Source organism: Natator depressus, chromosome 12 (assembly GCF_965152275.1).
Source record: "Natator depressus isolate rNatDep1 chromosome 12, rNatDep2.hap1, whole genome shotgun sequence".
Classification (NCBI taxonomy): Eukaryota; Metazoa; Chordata; order Testudines; family Cheloniidae; genus Natator; species Natator depressus.
In genome coordinates, this window is record NC_134245.1 from 10636752 (window position 1) to 10659449 (window position 22698).

The 22698-nt window shown below is 45.0% G+C and overlaps 1 protein-coding gene across 1 annotated transcript in view; it reads right to left on the reverse strand.

Moving 5' to 3' along the window:
* Positions 1 to 16862: 16862 nt before the first annotated feature.
* SMPD3 (sphingomyelin phosphodiesterase 3) overlaps positions 16863 to 22698 on the reverse strand; it is a 248842-nt gene continuing 243006 nt past the window's right edge. Inside the window, exon 9 of the mRNA XM_074968581.1 lies at positions 16863 to 21889. Coding sequence (XP_074824682.1) covers positions 21788 to 21889 — 102 coding nt within the window. The 3' untranslated portion in view covers positions 16863 to 21787. The remainder of the gene's footprint in view (positions 21890 to 22698) is intronic.

Consider the following 22698-nt stretch of genomic DNA (forward strand, 5'->3'; position numbering starts at 1 on the left):
ATTATTTATCATTAGTGCCCCAGGGACTCTATTGACACTCCAAGCTAGGAGAGAAGCCGTGAAATGAGCATTTGGATAAAGCAGCTAGAGGGGCAGGAGAGTGAGGAATCCTAACATGAAATCTCTCTAAACAACCATCTCCAAGCAATGGTCATTGCAAAATGCTGGAGCCTTATGTTAATGATGTACAGAAAGGATAGATAAAAACCTAAACACTCCTGTTGGAAGCTTGCAATGCAACATTTGTCCTAACATTCAGAATGCTAACACACAAGAATCCAAAAACAGAGACACAATGTAGGCTGCTCCCTAAATCTGAGGGGCATAGTACACCCCAGCTTCACACAGGCTGAGTTTGCTAGGCCCAACAAACACTTCCCTACAGAGCTTCCTAGCCTGCAAGCAGGGCCAGGGAGAAAAAGCAAACAAACCCTGAAATATAAGGCAACAGACTACAATTTGAGCAGAGTTTTCAATACAGTGCACTTTACCCCTCTTATACTGACCTCACAGATTTCCCCAGGCATTAAAACAGCATTTCAACTCTCATTACAGCACAGAAAAGCACTACCTCCTTCACTTGCCAGCCACCAGCTGAATTGTGTTTTCCCCACGTCACTAAACCTAAAGCACCTCCCCTCTGCTCCTATTGAACATTGCTTTGCCATTGACTTCAGTGGCAGCCAATCTGGGCCCGAAGCGAGGGTTTGTGGTGAGGGAAAGTTCAGTGCCTGAATGCAGGCTGCCTGGGTTGTTTTCCCTGATTGGCTGAGCCTTCCCCCAGGCCCTCAGGGGCTAGCACAGGCCACCATTTTGAGACCCTCTCTCGGAGGCAGGGTGGCGATGGGCAGGCTCTGGGAGCCTGGGGGGCAGCAGGATCCTGCTGGCCCTGTGCTCCCAAGGCTGGCCAGGCTTGGCGGGGGCCAGTGGCCCTGAAGACACGGGAGGAGGGAACAGCCTGCCCACCCGTGAAGGGAATAACGGACCTTCCCCCACACGACGCCACCAGGTAGGCTTGACGGGGGCTGGTGTGAGGCCAGACAGGCACATAGCCTGCTGGAGGCTGTCATACGGTCTGCTAGTCCGGCTAAACCTCCAGACCGAACCGGCCGCAGGTCCCCTCTCAGGCGGGTTGGGTAGCGGGAGGCCGCCTCTCGCAGGCAAAGCTCTGTTGGTACGTTAATGGCGGGGGGGGGGGGTGTCTGGGTCTGTGTCTTTTACCTCATCTAATTCCCCTTCGGGTTCATAACCCTGGTAACGTGTGGGGCACGTTGTGTGGGGCAGCTGGGAACAGAGCCCACGTCAGCAGTGGCAATTGCCATTTGCCGCTCGCTCTGCTCCAGTGTAAGGTTCCAGATGCCCACGGACGGGCTGCCCCTCGTAGGGGTGTGTGGCGCCTCCAGGGAGCGTCAGGAGAGCGGGATGAGGGGCTGGGCCAGGGGAGCTGCCAGTTCCTTGGGTTGAAGCTGAGGAAGTGCCTGAATTCACAGCTCGGCCTGGTGCTTTGAGTCACCGTGCGTTGGGTGTGCAGCAGCAGGCCCTGGTCAGAGCGAGTGAGTGCAGCCCTGGGCCAAGGGGAGACTATTCTCCTCTGGGTCACTGCACCCGCCCACACGGGGATGGGGTTGGGGTGGGGTTGGGTGTACACACACACACCACTGTGATTTTTTCAAACTGAGAAAGGCAAGAAAGCTCCCTGCTAATACGGCCACCCTGTTACTCCTGTATAATGCCCCACTCCATGTCACAGCTGGAGTGTAGCCCAGCTTGCTTGGGCACGGCACCAAGCAGGGGGAATTAAGGACAGGGCAGTGGCCTTACCTTAGAACTCCCGTGTGCGGTTGTGTAATCAACACCCTGAATGTCACTGGGTCAGTTTTTCTCCTTATTGATGTTGTTGCACATCTGTGCAGAACACCTCCTGAGACCCCATTCTTCCCATGAATGAAACCTCTGTCTCATGCCTTTCAATGGGAAGCTTGTGAGGGGAAGGAAAATGTTCTGAGGTGTATGTGCTACTGAGTATGGTCAGTCTCTCCATGGCGGGGGGGAATGTTTAAGTAGTTTCTTTTAGGGTCCAGTTTGCAGGAGAGCCTCAGCTCTTCCTTTAGAGATGCATTTAAAACCATTGAAAGCAGGTCTAAGCCATAGTGTTTGGGCTAGGTTGGTTACTGAGCAAACTTGTAGGACTGAAGATGGTTTTGTTTTAAGGCACCAGTATTTACAGCTGCAGTATTTAAGCACCGTACAATTATGCATCTTGCTGTGTGCATACTAATGCTAATGTTTTCGCAGTCTCCCTTGTTCTTGGGGAGCGAATGTTTTGCTTTTGGCTGGGGGGGAGGGTCTGAGGTCTGGTTGGGGATTTGGGGGAAAAAAATCCCAATTGTGCAGCACAATTTCTTTGAGATTGGACTTAATCTTGCTTTCCCTTGCATCCTGTGGGAGCTTTGCTGCTGACTTGAACGGGAGCAGGTCCATTATGTTAAGACATAACCATTCCTAGTCTCTTTTACCACAGGAGTTTATTGGCCATCAGGAACAGCTTGAGAAAATATTGCCCTGGTAGTGTGTTAGGTAAGGGTGCCAATGAGATTGACCTCAGGTACCTGCTTGTAGATCCATTCCTATGGCTTGATGACCTTGAGTGGCTTCTCCCCAAGTTATTGATAAAATGTTCACTGCCCTCCCACATGCCACCTGTGTCCCAGGGTCCTCCAAGAGCTGGGATATCATTTCTCCAGATTCCAAGTCTGGTAGTGCATGAAGTCCTTTTGTCCACAGAGTTTGTACAGGGACCACCATGCAGAAGCTGCTGTAAGAAGAGTGCTGGGATGAAATCCTGGCCCCATTAAGTCAGTGGTTAAATTCCCATTGACTTTAATGGAGTCAGGATTTCATCCCTGGAGCCAGGTGTATGGGAACTGGGGAAAGCAGGGGACTATGTATGCATGTCCACATGCACATCCACACACAAAGTGCAAATCACTGTATGGGAGTGGGGAGGGAAGAGGATGAGAGGGCAACAGCTGGCCAAGCCATTGGTTAACCAAGTTGTTTCCTACCATAAAGGTGTGTTGAAGCTCTGTGCGTTAAGATTGGTGGTGGCACATGTGGAGGCTAGATGCCTCGCTGAGATTGGGATTTACTGCGTAAGGTAGTTCTGATAGGGAGAGCACAAGAGTCTGAGTTCTTTCTCCTAGAAGGTGAGAGGAGCAGAATACGTTGCTGAGCTCTACTGCTGCTTTGCAGTGATGGTGGTGTCACTTGTGATCCAATTTTTGGATGAAACACATGACCTTGGCTGCACTGGGGGCTAGCGTATTTGTACCTTTCAATATTCCTTTAAAACAGTCCCCACAGACTAATTAGTGCAGCACAAACCAAGAAGTATCCCAGAACACGGTAAGGTGGTGTAGCACTTCCATTCCCCTACAACAAAAAGACACTCTGTCTACAAACAAGGTTAGATATTAAAAACGTTTCTTTCTACCGTTGGAGCTGACCTGGCCAAAATAACATGAACTTTCTAGGGCGGGGGGTAGATGGGAGTTTATAACAAAGCATGTACCATCCTTGTCTCCATTGGCACTAGAATGCCAATAAGCTAACACAGAGTCCCCATTCAAATAAGGTGCATTTGGCTCAGAATGGAAAATCTCAGTGGGTGAGGGATATTCATTCCAATGTATGTTGCAGATTACAGTATATTCATTGTCTGAAATCCTGTTTTTGAACAGGAAGTGTGAAGGTCAGAGTTTCAGGGTGACCTGTGAATTGTCTTGAGGATAAGTGTTTTAGGTTTATCTTGATACAAGTTTTTCTTTTCTCTTAAAAATTTCTTTGTTGTGTTAGTTTATTTATAGCTGTAGCGTTCTATTAAGATCAGATTGTCTCAAAGGGGAAAGCCGCTGGGAAACATTCATACAGCATGGATCTTCCACTGATGTCAAATTTGCTCTTTTGACAGAACCAGAGTGACCCCAGTACAGTATGTTGGTTCTTCTTGCTTTCACAGACTTTTACTTCCTACCTGCTTACAAATCAGCATTCTAAAGCGGAGGTGGGCAAACTATGGCCCGCGGGCCACATCGGGCCTGTGGGACCATCCTGCCTGGCCCCAGAGCTCCTGGCCCAGGAGGCTAGCCCCTGGCCCTTCCCTTGCTGTCCCCCCTTCCCCGCAGCCTCAGCACGCCGCACCGCAGTGCTCTGGCCCGCTGCTCCTGCCGGGCAGTGCGGTGGTGGCGTGGCTGGCTTTGGCCGGGCTGCAAGCTCCTGCTGCTCTGACCAGCATGGTAAGGGGGGGTTGGATAAGGGGCAGGAGGTCCCGGGGGAGCAATCAGGGGACAGGGAGCAGGGGCGGTTGGATGGGGCGGAGGTTCTGGGGAGGAGACGATCGGGGGATAGGGAGCAGGGGGCGGTTGGATAGGCGTGGGAATCCCGGGGGGGCTGTCGGGGATGGGGATGTGGATAGGGGTTGGGGAAGTCAGGGGACAGGGAGCAGGGAGGGTTAGATAGGGGTTGGGATCCCGGGGGGCGGTTAGGGGCTGGGGTCCCGGGAGGGGATGGTCAGGGGACAAGAAGCATTGGATGAGTCGGAGGTTCTGAGGGGGGTGGGAAGTGGGAGGGGGCAGATAGGGGCCGGGGGCCAAGCTGTTTGGGGAGACACAGCCTTCCCTACCCGGTGCTTCATACAGTTTCGCAAGGTCAATGTGGCCCTCGGGCCAAAAAGTTTTCCCACCCCTGTTCTAAAGCATGCATCGTGGTCTTGTAAGAAGGTGCTAGAGAATTGGACACACACCTAATTTCCCCCCCCCCGTGTGCTCTTCCATAGGTGCTTCTATTTTGTTTTTGCATGATCACATTTGACCAAGAACAGTCCCAGAAATACTAGCAACACAGTTTATACTGCACAGCAGAATAAGTAAATTACAAGGGCAACCTCTGTATTAACCAGTCTGTCCCGTTACCAGATCTAGGCATTTACACAGAAATAAATGTCAAAAACTCATCATGACTCCAAAGGATGAAATGGGGAAGTCAGACAGTCAGAATCTGAGAGACTGTCATTAGTTTTTAATAATGAATAGGATGACTTTGTTGTTAATGCATCAGACTGGGGATCAGATCAGGGTTCAGTTCTTGGATCTGCCACAGACTTCTTGTGTAACTGTGGGCAAATCACTTAATCTCTCTGTGCCTCTATTTCCCGTCTGTAAAATAGAGATAACGCTTTCTGTGTCTGTCTTCTTTATTTAAATTGTAAACTCTTCTGGGCAGGGATGGTCTCTCACTAAGTTTGTGCACTGTCTGCACAATGAGACCCTGATTTTAGTTGGCATATAAGCAATGATGTAATACAGATAATAACCAAATGTTAACCGTAATGGGAGGAGAAGGTGTGGTGTGACTTGCAGGCATGGGGATGAGACAATGCTGATGAAGAGGGCTGTTCTTATATGTATGGCCAGGTTCTCTGTTGGTGTAAATCGATGTTGCACCTTTGTCTTCAATGGAGCAATGTCATTTTACAACACCTGAGGATCTATTTGGTCCTAGAACAGGGCTTTAGGACTTATTCTATGGAGAGTGCTGAATTCCTTCAATGATGGTTTGTGGCGTAGATCATGAATGCAGAATTTCATGCTTTTCAGTCCACAATGGAGTTCATGCTGATGTCAGTGGGAGGCTTGTGCACAGATTAAAGTTAGAGCTTGGCCCTTCTATGCTAATTATGTTTTTAGGCAGTACCCTATTGTTGTAGCATCAGTCACTGAGAGAATACATCCCCATTTAGAACACTACTGTTTCCTTATGTGTCACACAGGCAATCAGTTGAGAGATTCAGTCTGCCACACTAACAATCACCCAACAGATCAGCTATTCAGAGCTATGTAGCACATTATAGCCAACACACCCTTGTTAACTTGCAGTTTCTCTCTGTCTTCGCACACCCATAGCCGTTTATTATGGAGCTTAATGAGAGAAGACAGGCCCTTAAACAGACTTCCTCAATGGGACTCAGGGCTTTACATACCCTGTAGCCTGCTTTGCCTCTTCTTAGGGGTTGAGGGATTTTGCTGTCTTTTGAGGCAGTCTGCATGAAATTGCCCAACCAGCCAATGAACCACAGGTAAAATAATTGTGTTTAAAAATAAGATTTATTAGCAATAGCAAGAAAATTATAGTAAAGCAAAAGGTACCATTTGAATAACGTATTTAGACTTGTTTCAGAGTAACAGCTGTGTTAGTCTGTATTCGGAAAAAGAAAAGGAGTACTTGTGGCACCTTAGAGACTAACCAATTTATTTGAGCATAAGCTTGTATTTTTCATAAGCAGAACTAGAGCTGCTGTTTTTCTCAGAAACATGCACAACTGGAGTGGTTCCAAGGCAGCTAGGAAACTCAGCATTGAACATTCCTAGAGGTTTGTGCCCTCATCAGGGCTCAGAAGAGAATAGTTTTCTCAATTAAAAAACAAGAAGTTTTAGGTGTTGTAATAAAATGTTTAGGAGTTCAACAGGATCTGTGAATTCTCCCACGGCAGAGGAGGGCTGGGTTGATCCCAGCCAGAGCAGGGAGTTTCGAGTGCCACCTTCTTGCACTTGCCTGGCCCACTGCACACTGGAAGGGAATGCATTTGAAGGTGGTCTAGTGGTAGTTCTCCCTTCTGTATCTCCCTGTACAGATAACAAATTAGTTCAGCCAGCTAATAAATGAAAGCAACAAATAATTCCTTCCCCTCTTAAATTTATTATTTGTATTAGAATTGCACCTAGGCGTCCTAGTCATGGACCAGGATCCTTCCTCAAAAAGCCCTGTACTGAGACTGCTAGTGCAGTAAGGAGGTGCACTGATTTATCAAATTGTCTTGGCAAAACTCCTTTCTTAGGCAGCATCTAGGTCTGGGGCCATATGGGGAAGCTTTGCAAGGCTATCCTCGTGAATCTTGGTGCTAGGATCAGCTTTCAAGGTGCTGCACCTCAATATTGAGGAGAATTTCAGTGGCTGCAGAATACAAAGCGCACATCATCTTGCTTCAGGAAACACACTCTACTACTCAGATTCAATAATCAATTCTTGGCTTTGCTGTTGTGTCTCACTTCCATCACAGGCAATACAAAATGGCATCCTACGTTCGGGAAGGTATTCCAGCACCAAATCCAAATGATATCATTGAATGGCAGGCTATTAAAGTGAAGGACCTGATTTTATTGTTTTTTTTTTTTTTAAATAACATCTACAAACTTCCAACTGGCCTATTGTTGTCTTACCCGCCTACTCAGGACCTTCAGTATAATGTGGCAATTTTAATTCACATAATTCCCAGTCTGGATGCCCTGATAATGATGTGGATAAAGTAAAGCAAGAGGAGTAGCCATTGATGGTTGGCCTGCAGCTTCCATGTGATCCCATGCAGCCACGCACTTTCTACAATGACATAAAGACCTTGAGTTCTTTTCCTTACTTTTTCTTTTCTACATCTAGACAACACCTTGTGGTGGTCATAGAGCGTAAAGTGCTTGATAAATTTCCTCGGTCCCAGCACCAGCCATGCCTGATCACAAGAGACATGCAAATTCCATCTACAAGCAGTCTCCAAAAACCTCTGTGGAATTTCCAGAAAGCAATCTGGGATCTGTTCCAATCCAAGTTGGAGTCTCTTGTGGGTAAAGACTCAGAATCAGATATTCAGAAAAATGTCAGTGTCTGCAATAAAGTTTTGGCCACTGTATACCTCAGCAATTTCATCAACAATTTATTACTGGATGGTCATCTGATGCAACCAGACTATACCAGGAATTTAGATACACCAAGAATGAAAAGGAGGCTTTTGATAAAAGTAGAGACCATTTTCACCTTCTTAATCAAACCAGGCAAGAATGATGGAAAGAAACTGTTACTACGTTGTGCCTGGAATCAGACTCGATTCAGGAGGGGACGATGTACCCAAGATCAGGTACTTTGTATGACTCGAGACATAGAAAATACACTTGAAAAAGGAAAGAGAATTGGTGCAGTCCTGGTTGATCTGACAGCAGCCTCCAACACTGTGTGGTGTGTTGGCTTGACTGCCAGACTGCTGCATATTATTCCTTGTAGACTGATGGTACAGTTCATCCAAGAAATTATTCATAACCAAAGTTTCATCCTGCAAGTGAAGGAGAAAATAAGTTGCCTTAAAGAGCTCCACAGTGGCCTTCCACAAGGGTCAATTTTGCCTCTCTGTTCAATATATACACGCACAACCTTCCTGAAAAACAGGCTGAAAACTATGTATGCTGATGACATCTGTATTGGTGAAACTGGAAACAACTTCCACAGGATTGGAGGGAATCTCAGACAAAACATGGATACTTTGTCCACATGCTTTCAGCAATGAAACTAAGAGAGGGGCAACTACTTTCCACCTAAACAATCATCTTGCCAATCAGCTCATCTCAATCCATGTCCAAGGATGGCTACTGCCATTCCCACCAGCTATCACATATTGGGGCGTAAAACTTGACTGTAGCCTGACATATTGCCCTCGACAGGAACACCTGAAAATGAAGAACTTTTTCTGTATCACCTTGAAAAGAAAACTACCAGGAACCTCCTGGGGAGCAGACCCTTCAGTCCTTCATACATCTATATTGGCTCTGCAGTTTGCTCCAGTTGAATATTGCTGTGTGGTCTGGGGGCTCAGTCACCACACTCAGCTTACTGACGTGGAGCTGAATTTTGCCACTCTTCTTATTTTTGACTGCTTGAACTATATACCCGTCTCCAGGCTGTACATGCTAGTGCACATAGTTCTGCCAGACCTTTGATGAGATGCCATTACTGTTACATCTGCCTGGAGAGCTGTGACCGGATGAAACCAACCTATTACATCTCCAGTTGACTGGTACCCCATTCTCAGTCAGGAAGTAACATACGGAGCCAACTAAAAGGTCTGCTCATAGTAAGGGGAGGAATCTCACTCCTGCTGCTACCACTGCTGATCTGACAATGTCTTTTTGCTACAACAGTTTACGCACTCTTGGACAAGAGCGCCACTACCCTTTTACCATGCACAGGTTATCAGTGCTGCCAGGGAGCCAAAAATGATGTCCTCACAGAGTGGAATCACCCTCAAGGAAACTCAGGATTCCAGCTCTGCATCTACCTCGTCTACTTGATTGTAGGCTCTAGAGGCTGCTCTCTGACTCTACCAGAGTTGCCACAACTGGGCACCAAACTTAGACATCAAGCTCTGACGTCTACATATGAAAGAAGAAGGGAGGTTGTTGGTGCTTTTTGCCTCTGTCATGAGACAATGGTAAAGGCACAACTTTCTAAGCCTAAGCAAAAAAACTTTGATTAGAATAATCACTGTGTTCCATTGAGTTGTCTTGGACCCTGATTGGGTCCGGCTCTGAATAGCTAAAACCAGGGGGGAGTTATCCATGGTTAAAGAAATGAAAAAACACTTCCAGGAGGAACACTTCCCTTCCCTCCCCAGCAGGAAGATGCATGCATATGGGCTCCTCTTTGATTTTTTCCCCTGGAATGTCTTTGACTGGCCAGCAGTTTGGGTATTCTCTAAATGAATGATTTTTCAGGGCAAACCAATGGGCCTTTTCCCCTCTTGACGTATTTGTGTGTGTGTGTGTGTAGTTCCTCTTAAGGTTTAGTGGACATACTGATTCAGCTGAAATGTGGAATGTTCTGCAAAAACCCAGTACACTTGCGTGCTTTGGAGGGACAGAAACCTGTTCTTTTTGACTGGCCAATACAATATTTATCCACTATTATTTCTGTCAACACATAAGTTAGAACGTGTAAGTCTGGTGTTTAACAGTGGAGCAAACAGTCGGTCCATAGAATAGCAGAGCTGGGAAGGGTTCCAAGGTGAGGTTGAAACCTACGCAAGGCCAGTTGAGGGTTAGTGGAGAATTCCTCACTGGGGTAAGCAGCAATGTGTCCAAGAGTCCCCCTCCCCCAATCCCGTTCCAAGTAGTTAAAGAAGCAACAACAGCATAAGGTCCTTGCTGTGAACTACAAGACCCTCTCTATTAGAAAGCAGAGTGTATCATGGCTACAAATAGCTTTTTCCAGCAAACATGGCAATGGGAAATTATATGTAACCAAAAAGAGATTTTTACCAGAGTCTGAACTGCCATTTTTATAAACAACTTTATTTTGGGGGTAGGTTAGTACAGAGAATTAGTTTGAGTACATTGCTAATGACATTTACTGTTTTCCAAAGTATTTTGAGCACAGTTGCTGGCATCCTATTAGACTAAAGATAGATTTCACTTAATTAGTGTCTTGTATGTGTCCTGCCAGCCATCCCTTCGGATCCCAAAGGGCTTTATGTGCTTAATCATCTGACATACAAACACTCAGTGGGAGTTCTGACTTCAGCTGGGCCAGGATTTCACCCAAAGAGATCACTTTAACCACCAATGAAATGCAACCACATCTTGGTTGGTATGCATCAGGTATTTAACAGCACACTGCAACACTAAACGATTGTAGTTTAAACTAAGAAGTGAAGAATACTGTACTCAGTTGAAATAGTAGAGAGAATTTAAGTAGCAAGAATGTTATCAAAATTGTAATTTGGCCAGGACGCTGAAGTTAACAATGCCCCAAAACCCTTGTGATTCCTTGGCATCTTTAATAACCAAAAATAGTCAGGATCTCTGCTTCGGTCCCATGTGAAAGATGGCACTTTCACCATCACGTTGCCCCTTATGTTCCACTGCAGGATTGATTTAGAATTCATGCTTATATGGACAAGTGCCACCTACTGAACAATGAATACATCACCTTCTACAAGTACCTAGCTATCCTTTGGAGGTCTCCCATCCAAGAACTGAGCTAGCCGTACTGAGTATGTGAGCGCTCAGCAGGATCCCAGCATAACGTGATATGGCTGCAGTTGTAACTACAGTAGTTTAAAATGACTGTATTGTTTTATCATATAAACAGAGCACAGAATTACAAGAGAACAGATCCTGGCCCTGAAGGGTTTACAATTTTAAACAGACAAAAGCAGATGAAGGGTGAGGGAAAGGATTACAACACAGAAACAAAAATGATTGAGGCAATGTTAGGCACATAGCTTGTAGTTTTCATTATATTTGTAGTTCCAGTTTTTAAAATCTGGACCCTGAACTACTGACACCCTTTGCTACCTTATTCAGAGATCACAAAACCACTGTTTAGTCCTTTACCCATTGTATTTAAAAAAAGTCTTCACAGTTTTCTCTTTCCCATGTGGGGTGTCACTGCCATTTTATCTATAATTTAAAACTCTTCTATAATTATTGAAGCTGCTTGTTGATACAGACACACTCATCCCATAGTTGGCGTACTGCACTGTACCATGTGCACACGTTATCCTGCTTGGCATTCACATGGGTCAGTGGTTTAACAAGGTTAAATTGTAATCCTTTTTCTCTTTGGAAATGCACTTCTATCCTTCGCCATTATTTGCAAGTAGCACAGCTCCTCTGACACAATACAGCAGTAAGCTAGTAATAACCCCTGCATTTCATATAGTTAAAGCAAATGGATTTGTATCAATTACTTGCTAATATGGTGCTTGGCATATGTATCTGTGAGGCAAATTCCATTTTAGCGAGATGAAAAGTGGTCCGAGACATCAATATTCACTATGCTAATGACAGTGCAGCAGTGAAGAATGCATTAGGGTTCCCTCCAAAGCTCATCAGACTGACCTTTCCTGTTGCTGTGCTTTGCAAAAGTGTCAGAGGCAAACATGTGTCTGCTGTTTGCTTTTCCACTCTGAGGTTGAGTTTACAAGCTTACTGGCTGCTATTAAGGTAACTATGTTACATCATGATTTGCACAGTGTTAGGTTCGGTTTTTCTGCAAAGCCAGTGGTGAGCTGGAGCCGGTTCCCACCGGTTTGCTAGAACCGGTTGTTAAATTTAGCAGCTCTTTTAGAACCGGTTGTTCTGCGAGGGAGAACCGGTTCTAAAAGGGCTTCTAAATTTAACTGGCCAAAAGTGGTGCCTTAGGCGCCGACTCCAGGGGTGCTCCATCCCTGGAGCACCCAAAGGGAAAATTTGGTGGGTGCAGAGCACCCACCAGCAGCTCCCTGCCCCACCCCTGGCCCCAGCTCACCTCCGCCTCCTCCCCTGAACGCGCCGTCCCGCTCTGCTTCTCCGCCCCCCCAGGCTTCCCGCGAATCAGCTGTTCGCGCGGGAAGCTGGGGCGGGCTGAGAAGCAGGCGGCGGCTTCGCACTCAGGCCCAGGGAGGCGGAGGGCACGCAGGGGAACCGCATCCTGCCCTAGCTCACCTCCGCCACCCTCGGCCTGAGCAGGAAGCCGCTGCCTGCTTCTCATCCCTCCCAGGCTTCCCGCCGAACAGCTGGTTCGCGGGAAGCCGGGGGAGGGGGCGGAGAAGCAGAGCGGGGCAGCACGTTCAGGGGAGGAGGCGGAGCGGAGGTGAGGTGATCTGGGGCCGGGCAGGGAGCTGCCGGTGGGTGCTCTGCACCCACCAAATTCTCCCTGTGGGTGCTCCAGCCCTGGAGCACCCAGAGAGTCGGTGCCTAAGGCGCCACTTTTGATATGATCAATGGGGGAGCAGCCACTCCCCCTGCTCCCCCCCAGCTACGGTCCCCTGCCCCTAGGAGCCAGAGGGACCTGCTGGATGCTTCCTGGGAGCTGCCCTAGGTAAGCACCTCCTGGACTCCCCACCTCGCCCCCCGGCAGGTGCCTCTGGCTCTTAGGGGTGAGGTGGGCACCCACTATGGTGGCCCACGAGACCCTCCTGCCCGGTTCTGGGGGCAGTCAGGGGATGGGGAGGGGGGTGGATTGGGCAGGAGTCCTGGGGGGCGGGGGTGGGCAACAACCCCCTCATGGGGTGAGGAGGGAACCCGTTGTTAAGATTTTGGAAGCTCATCTCTGTGCAAAGCTCTGCTAATTTAGGTGATGAGCATTTGCATCTACTTTTAAAATGTTTTAAAAAGCTCTTCTTTCGGGGGGAACTGGATGACTCTAGAGGTCTGGATTGGGAGATGCAGCCTAGGTTGTTGTTTGCTACTTAACCTGATAGAGATTTGAACCAACTGTTGTTACTATGGGAGTGTTTGGTGGGCTGTGCGAAATGGTCTGGTCCTATTTCCCATTTTGCAGTCAGCAGGCATCCACCTCACAAAATTTATCCCTACGGCTAATGTTAATTGTCACACTGGTGAGCACTTTCAGCAATGAACTGGCCTGAATTATCCACCCATCCTACACACACATGGTACGGAGGGTGAACTAGAATTGTTCCTTTTGCAGATTCAGATTCTACTGATTTTTGAGCAAGGGTCTTTATATAAAAATGGGTGTATGTGTGTGGCGGGGGGGGGGGAGGTAGGAACTACTGTTGTACTACAGCAACAATGAAAAATAGTACACCATAAATTAGAGAGAGTGGTGGTTTGGGGGTTTACTGTAGTGTTTTTATATATGACTCCTGGCAGAATTCTGCACTAGTGCACATGCTCATAATTAATGAGCCATGGTTATTTTTAATTTTTTGCGCAGAAAAAAAGCTTCTGCTGAAATGTTGCCACAGTTCCGCCTTTTGCCCACCAGAGGGCACTGTGGTGATAGAACAAAGCAGCAGCTCCCAGACAGCTGGGGAAGAAAGAGAGCCTGCCTTCTTTGCAGCACCTGTGAGGCCAGATCAGGGGCTATGGGGAGACAGACAGTGTGGAGTGCTGGGGGCGGGGGCTGGACAGGGGCTCATAAGGGCTAGTGGGGGAGGACAAACTGGGGCAGGGGCTGAGTGGGAGTGGAGTCACAGGGCCATGGGGGCAGGAGGAACAGGGCCACATGGTGACTGGGGAGGGGGTGCAGAGCTACATAGGGACAGGGGGTGGCTGAGTAGGGGCACAGACATGAGGAGGGGGTACAGGGACACAGGGATGGGAGAGGGGATGCAGGGCCATGTGGGGTGGGGGGAGTGGGGGTGAAGGGACACCTGTGGACAGGGGATGCAAGGACACACGGGGGGTGCAGGAACACGGGCAGATGTACCTGACTGAATGACTCAGCTCCTCCATTATCCCTGACTCCCCCATGCCTTTGCACTGCTTCTAAGTGGTGTGGGAAATACGGTTCTGTATTGTAGTTTAAATGAATTACTCAGAGTTATGTATTAATATGCCTACTAAGGAATCTATTTGTCAAAAAACATTTCCTGAATCTTTTTTGTTGTCTGTATTGTATTAGACATACTTGCTGACAGGTATTTTGAAATAAATGACCAAAAATAATTGAAACAGGTGTGATTATATTGTCATTTCTGCATATTTTGTTTGTCAAATTCTAACATATTGTGTGCAGAATTTTTAATTTTTTGGCACAGAATTCCCCCAGAAGTAAAAAAAAATATATATATAATATAAATAAAGGGATGCTGTGTGTCATTTCCAGTTTCAAATACTGTGAACCTGAAGCAGATGTCCATGTTTTTCATTTCCAGTGAAGCTAAATTCTGGGAACCAAAGGTCAATGGACATGAAAGAGAGGAGGGAGAGGGTATGCAAGTGAAGGGTATATAAGTAACTAATGCAACAACAAAAGCTGTAAATGAGATAATCCATAACAGAGGCTCATTTGGGAAATGAGGGAGGTTAAGAGTGGACTTTTGAACACTGCCACAGGGACAGAGTCAGCAGGAGTCAGAGTCAGTCTTTAGCAAACCTGCAAGTGGAAGGTACCTAGACCCATTTTTTGTAATCAAGTGACCATTTGAAGTTGGCAAGAAATAAGTTTTCAGGCAGTCTCTCAACTTAATGAGAATGAAGAGACTATGTGCTTTGAACTGTTGTGAAGAATTCTACAGCCGTCCTGTGTGCTTAAGGTGATGAGATAATTGAACTAAAGAACAGCCACACTGGGTCAGACCAATGGTCTATCAAACCCAGGGTTGGGCAAACTTTTTGGCCCGAGGGCCACATTGGGGTTGCGAAACTATATGGAGGGCTAGGTAGTGAAGGCTGTGCCTCTCTAAACAGGCTGGCTCTCCCCCCATCCACCCCCTCCCACTTCCTGCCCCCGACTGTCCCCCTCAGAACTTCTAACCCCCCCCCGCTCCCTGACCCCTATCCACACCCCTGCCCCTAACCGCCCCCAGAACCTCTGCCCCATCCAACTGCCCCCTGCTTCCTGTCCCCGACTGCCCCTTGGGACCTCCTGCCCCTTATGTAACCGGTCCCCACCCCCTTACCAGGCCGCTCAGAGCTGCAGGACTGGCTTATTGGAAAGCCTGGGAAGTGGGCAGGTGCAAGCCATGCTACCTGCCTGGTGTCGTGGCTGTGTGGGAGGGGCCGAGGGCTAGCCTCCCTGGCCGGGGGCCATAGTTTGCCCACCTCTGATCTAACCCAATGCCAGGTGCTTCAGAGGGAATGAACAGAACATGCAATCATTGAGTGATCCATCTCCTATCATCTACACCCAGCTTCTGACAATTAGAAGCTAACTGAGGCTAATTGAGCATAAATACAAAAAGCAACCCCGTTTCTATTGAGCTCAGGGTGCTGTGCATAAACTCATAATTAACCAAATTAAAAACTTGGGAGAAGGAGGGAATTATAATTCTTAGCAGTGCTATAATTCTGTCATAGTGCTTTATATGTATAAAGTGCTCTATAAGCCTTTAACTAATTAGATTGTAAACTGTCTGGGACAGAGATTGTATCTATGTTTCCATAATGCCTGTGACAGTGGGGCCCTAATCTTGATTAGGACCTCTAGGTCCTATTGTAGTGCAAAACAGTAACATCTGAGGGCTAACACTACTGCTGGTAAAGAGCAAAGTTTGCAGGTGGTGAAGAGGTACAGACCAAGAAGGATGTCAAAGAATGAGTAAGTCCAACACCCCAGGGGTTCACCACAGCAATGGTCAAACTGCCTGCCAACCCAAGGTGCAACAGTGACAGTAGGGTGCAGACAGGATCAAGGAGGTAATAAGGGAGGGGGCTACAGGGGCCAGTCTCTCTGATTTCCTGTTTCACAAGATGAAAAGGTCCCTTCCTAGCTAATTAAAAGAAATACCTGCACTGTACACATTCTTATTGACTTGTGGTCTAGTGATTTCTTTTTCTATGATCATAGAATAAAAAAAAAATTCTTGTAGAGCCCCTGTGGGTTCTTTTCAGGTGCCTTTGGGAATGGTCAAAAAGGGCTGAAACACCATAGTGGATTCTCTTCTTAGTAAAGTGAATTGAGTCAATAGAAACTGAACTCTGAACACTCGTGTATTTTTTGATTAATTTTAACTGAGTTGACTGGAAGCATAGGCTTTTTCTGAATCTATACTGACTAGTTCAGGGATTGGACTAAAGTCATGGAGGCACCAAGATTACAATTATATAACAAGAAACATGGCTCTGTGAAGTTTTCCTTTGCAAGTAGCATTTATTAGAGAAAGAGGAAGGAAGATTATCTTGTGGCTAAGGCACTGGACTGGGACTTGAGAGATCTAGGTTCAATGCTATATGGTGTACCCTAGATTTCCTGGGGGATGATGTGAAAGTCACTTAATCTCTGTGCCACTGATCCCTCCATCTGTAAAACAGGGCTAATACTTTATTTCTCCCTTTCTTTAGTAGTTTAGATTGCTGAGCTCTTCATGATGGGAACTAATGTCTTCCTATGTGTTTGTATAGTGCCTAGCACAGTGGAATCTCTGTTGGGCAGAGTAGATATTACTATAATATAAATAATGACAACATGATGAGACTACATAGGAAAACTTAATAAAGAATCATAGTTCTATCAGCTGCATTAGACCCTTTTCAGCATTAATATTTTTAGACTCCAACACATTGAAACCAAAGTAATAAACGGACTGCAGAGAAATGTTTGAGCCTTGAAATTTTATTATCTTGTTTGCATCAACCATTAATTCCTTTCAGCACCAGTAAAGAAAAAAGCTTTTTTCCCCCCAAAATATCTGGTTTTTATCAGGTGTAAGACTGTGGTTTTCTTACAGGCAAAGAAAACAATGAACGTTTGGTTTCTTGTTTTTTATACATTTATAACAAAATGTCAGGTGTGTGCTTACCATATAAAAACATTAGGTCCCAGAAGGATACAATACCAAAAAAATCATTGAAATAAAAAAGTTATTTTTATATTGGGTTTCTAAACCTCAGCATTAATACAATATTTTAAAAACATCAAGATTAATAGTCATATTTAAAACAAGATGGTTATAAACAAACAATCTTAATACCTATTTTTAGTGACCATCGTCATGACGGAGGAGAGCCAGGAATTCTTCATCACTCTAGACTCCTATGTGTTCCTCTTCTCTCATCCCTCTTGACCCAGAAGGAGAGTGGAAAAAATAACTTTCTGAGCTGGGCTGAACTCAGGCCAACCAAAAGTGGCCTGAGAGCTGCTCATATTAATTTGAGGACAGTCAGATCTGTTTAATTTGAATCACTGGACAAGTGCAATTTAAAAAAAAATAATTTTTTTTTAAAGAAAAATAATTGCAGGCCCCATCGTAAATCTTCATGCTTTATCCAACAGGTAGGAGTCAGGGACTGGCTGTCACAGCTACTGGGACAAGATATTGCAGTGAGGTGTAAAAGAGAATTTTTATTAGGCAACATCCTCTCCTCAAAGTAACCGCAGATGCAGATCTCAGTTCAGCAGGATGCAGAGTACCTGCAGCTCTTCTTGAAGCCAATATTGAGTACAATTCACCTTTATTAGGTCACCTTTATTGAGCAGCCCATTTCTGAGTCTAACTACATACTATGCCAACTCCATCAGAATACATTAGCCAAAATATAACTGTCATAAGTATAATATTACACTATGTGGAATTCAGCCATAATGTCACAAGCACTCTTCCTCAGTGCTTGATGCAGGCTGTACCACGGTATCTCATTTGATCGCATATAGTCCAGTGATGCCTTTCAGAGCCCCAGGCAGGCAAACAAATAATGCACAGATTAACCAGATCTGAACGAGCCCCGAAAGGCTAGAGACTGTTCTTTTGGGCTTGTGTTTTCGAAGGCCTAAGGGAGTTAGGCATCCATCTCCCATTGAAAGCCAATAGGGTTTGGGTGCCTAACACCCTTAGGCCTTTTTAAAAATGGTATCCTTAGTTTATACACATTTAAGGAACATTCTCCTGTTCTTCTGAAATTACTTGTAAAATGAGAATTGAGTGTAATAAAAGCAGAAGTTGAAGCTTCAGGGCATGTGTGTGTATTATGTCTTTTTAAAAACCCATGAGGTGACACTTCTGCTAAAATGTCCATAGTCATCCCATAAAGAAATAGTACTGATGTTCAATGATGCTACATTATTAAACACAAAGAAGTATTATCACCCACTCTTTGGAGATACCTGAAGTTCCTATGCCCAATAGGGTGAGTAGCTGTTGAAAGTTTAACTCAAACCCTTTGTAAATCATATATTGCTAATGGGGCTAGTCATGCTGTCCTTAATCAGGCTGGAATTTATTTTAGAAGAATTGCTTGCATCTTAATTTCCTGTGGTACTTATTTTTTAACAAAAGTAAGGAAAATAAAAATATCCCATCACTTGACCTGGGTTCTAAGGCCTTTTTGGATCAAAATTCTGCCAACAGAATTACTGAGTGGTTCTTTTTGAGTCAGTGTGGAGAAAATGGTTTCTGTTCCTCTTTCACATGGCACACTGTCCTCTGGAGTGGGAAGTGTGTGTTCTACAATCTTCTAAATGTATTTCTAAATCCTTCAAGTGTATCAAGGCATCAGAAGGCACAGGATCGATGCAATAAAGCAAAGAGCATTTGTACAATGGAGTCACAATACTGTACCTCCCAGCATCATCCTCTTGCAAAGTTAGATCTGTAAGATTAGTAACAACTAACTATACTGGTTAGTTGGTGTGTTTTGTTTTGTTTTTAAATAGAGACTGTTTTACAACTATCCATTGATCAACAATTAAAAACAGAGAGCACTGAAAAATTAAGAACGTCAAAATCTAAGAAACTGCTTATTTCAAAATTGAAAAGATCTCTCATCATATCCCAAAAGGGCAAGGAAAGTGCCTGTGTTTTAGAGTCAGCATGACTTCACAGAACTAAACTGAAAGTAATTTAGACATCATTAGTTTTTACTGTAAATAGCATAACATTGTTTGGCAGTAATTGTTTATGTTTACATCTCACACTGTGTCAATAAATTCAGCAACTGTAACTGATACTCAGTGAGTTTGATATCAAACGAATTTACACGGTTAGGAAAGCTATTAAAAATACTGAACCTCAGATTTCGTTCTACTACTGATAGCAATGTGGCAGCACAGCTGCTGGGCAGTACACAAATTGCTAGTGGTACTGGGTTTGTTTTTTCTTAAAAACGTTAATAAAATACAAGCAAGATAGAAAATAGGATTACGAGCATTTTTTTCAAAGTCTTTCTGAGTTAACTGCAGAGCTAAGAAAGCAGAAAACTGTGCACACACACTCTGTATACGGAGAGAAATAATTAGTGCTTCAGACTTCTACCTCTTGGCACTTGGTTTCAATTCTTGTTTAGACCAAAAGGGGGGCTAAATTCGGCCTCTTTCTAGTCTCCATTTGTTGTATGTCACAAACCCCTATGCAGTTTGGCACAATTCAGTTGTGAGAGGCAGTATGTGTTCAAAGGAGCCCAGAACTGGAAAATGAGGGATGTGACGGGTCAAGATTGAGGTGCAATGGCAAAGCAGTGTGAGGGAGAAAACTTGCTAGCACCTGCCTGGCTCTAGCCAGTGATATCCGTCTGTTTCTTTCATTAACACTAAGGGCTTCTCTGCATGCAGAGTGACACAGGTTTAACTGAGTGTTTGGTTTTTAGATTTAGGTAGTTAAACTGATGCAAGAATCTGCATGCACTCATTTCTGTTTTAAACAGGCTTATTTCAGTTTCGTTTAAGTCTGTAGCAGGTTTAAACTGAAGCACAATAAGTATTCACACGGATGTTTGTATCAGGTTGGCTAAAAATTGTTTAAACTGGTGCATGTTTGGGCCCAGATGAGATGTAAATTCAATATTTATTTTTCCTTTAAAAACCTTATATATATAGTAGAGAATAGGGAAAACACTGTAAAAACGGAGCAATGGCTTGGATTAAAGAGCAACAGGTAATTAGTGGATTGTGTGGGCCCAGAGGTATCCTTTTGAGTAGAATACTCTTCTCCCTAGGAACAAAAGCCTATTTCTTCAGTGTGGTGTTCGCCTTTGCTTCCATCCCCTCCTTTGCTCGTGCCCCATTTTACATCCCTAAATGGAAAAAGGGCCGAGAAGCTCAGTTATGAATCCCCTTTTTAATTACGAGTCGGGGAGGTAGGAAGGGGAAAAGGGTAGGGTACTGGGATAGGACAATAAAGAGAGAACTCACTGCTAACGGAGGGGCTGATGTACATGTTTGTGCAGTGGAAAGAGAAAACCACCACCAAAAATATACAAATTAACTGGCCAAGTCTCGAAGACTGAGGGCACAAAGAATGCAGGGTTTTGTTCCATACATTAAAAATTATTTTCAGTTCAGGAGGAGAGTTCTCCTTTACAAAAGTCTTCACATTTCAATTCCCCATTCTTTCTTTCTTCCACCGCCACTTTTTGTTACTTTGAAAATCAGAGTCCTAACCAGTCTTTTGTCAATCACACTCTGCTTTCTTCATCTGTTCTCTGAAATAGTCGCGTCTTTTGTTTTCCCTATGTCTCGCATGTTTGTTACAAGCCTTCCTTATTCATTGTATCCAGTCAGGGCAGTGAATTGACTCTGGTATTATCAATGGTACCACGTGAATCTATTCAAAATGACCATAATATTCTGTTACCGTATACTGTAAATCAGAACTGCCCTAAATGTGGGAAAGGAAGCCTATGACAGTGAGAGAGAATATGGTCCCCTTTTTAAAGTAAAAGTGGTATCCTGTGAATAGCAAACTTTGGGCTCTATTCTGGAGCTGTTACTCAGGCAAAACTCTTGTTGATTTTAATGGGAATATAGTTGGAGTAAGGATTGCAGGACTGGATTCTTAAACTTTAATGTCTGATTTTTAATCATAATCCTTAAATGGAGGACTCTGAAAAAGTAAGATTCTTATCTGCCAATTGGATACAGATTTTTGTTTTGAAGCCCATCAAGTTGGTTGGAAAATGTTTAGCCAGTCCCAGAATGCTTTTCTTTGGCTAGTTTCTGATTTTGAATTCCCATTTCTAGTCTTATTTCCCCATGGTATCTTAATGACTACTAGCTTAGAGTGGCATGCAATGCGGGCGCATGCTACTGATGCAGGCATGCTGCTACGACATTAACAGGCTTGGAAAAAGAAAAGAAAAAAAAAGCTTTAGCTTAGTTTTACAAAGATATTATGCAAAAATCCATTGAGCAGCACTAACTCACAGACGGATTACAAACTAAATTGTGCTATATATTAGTATAAAAAAATGGTTTAGTAAGAATGGCACTGGTTCAAAAGGAATAAGGACTTCCATCTTGGTTCCTTACAGTCCACAGTGAAAGCGTTGAGATACAGCCCTGCCCTGTTGCCTGACCAACTTGTGACAGTGGTTTGTTATTGGTCCCAACCCACACAATTTCTTCCCTTTATATCCTCCAATGCTGGTACATTCTGAGAGGAACTTGAAAGCCAGTTGAGTTGTGGGGGGTAGCCTGGGTCAGGTCTAGTAATCTTTTCTAACGTGGCACCAGAAAAGTTCTTTCCTATCCTCTGATATAAGTCATAAACTGAAACTTCCCTCTTCTAATCTTCTGTCTAAACTGGTCAGTTTTAAGAATCCTCTTCCCCCGTAGATACCATCAGACGCATAGCAACTGGCAGGTGGTCTGTCAAACCTGCTAACTGTGTAATAAAGTTGAACTCTTCCACTTCCTGCAAAGGAACAAAAGGGGAGTGCAAAAATCAATGCAAGGTATTCAGAATGCACCAGGCTTAGATTTTCTACATCTCCTCCCAGTTTACTTTCTTAAGCCCAAAACCTATCTCCCTGATTCCATGGATGTAGAGGGCACCGCTGTGCTAGAGGTGGAGTAAGCTGCCACAGAAAGCTCCAGGGGAGAGTGTAATCAGTGCTCTGGGGGTGGGGTTCTGTCTACTGGAGTGCAAAGGTTACACCTGTAATATATACACACCTACTGGATGAGACAGGTATCCTGTTTTGGGGAAAATACCATGTGCTTATGTAATTCAGGACTGTCATATTGCATATGTATGAGGAGACTGAATTTAAGGCTGCAGAGACAATCTTAATTTTGGCAATTTCCTAACTCATGAGTGCTTAGCAACCTAAACCTTCTTTAATGTAACTTCCTGTGTCCTTAAAAAGAAAAAGGCAGCAAACAGGCAAAAACAAATTTTGTCATGTGTAACCATATTGGTATCAACAGGGTTAGAACTTTTAATCTATGTCACAGACCTCTGCTACTCGAGGAACACTTGATAGCACTAGTAAGCTGACAAACTCTGTGGCCAGCCACTGGTGGGAGATACGGCACACATTTTGCCAGTGGGCATCAAAGCTATCTGCTAGCTGTAGAACAGTTGTTCCCAAACTGGGGTTCACAGAACGTTACAGGGGATTTGCCAGAAAAATTTCACTAATGGCGGCCAGAGGATCCTGGGCATTGAAGGCAGCAGGTGGGACCTGGTTGCAGGGCAGACAGGCTGAGCCCCAGGGAGAG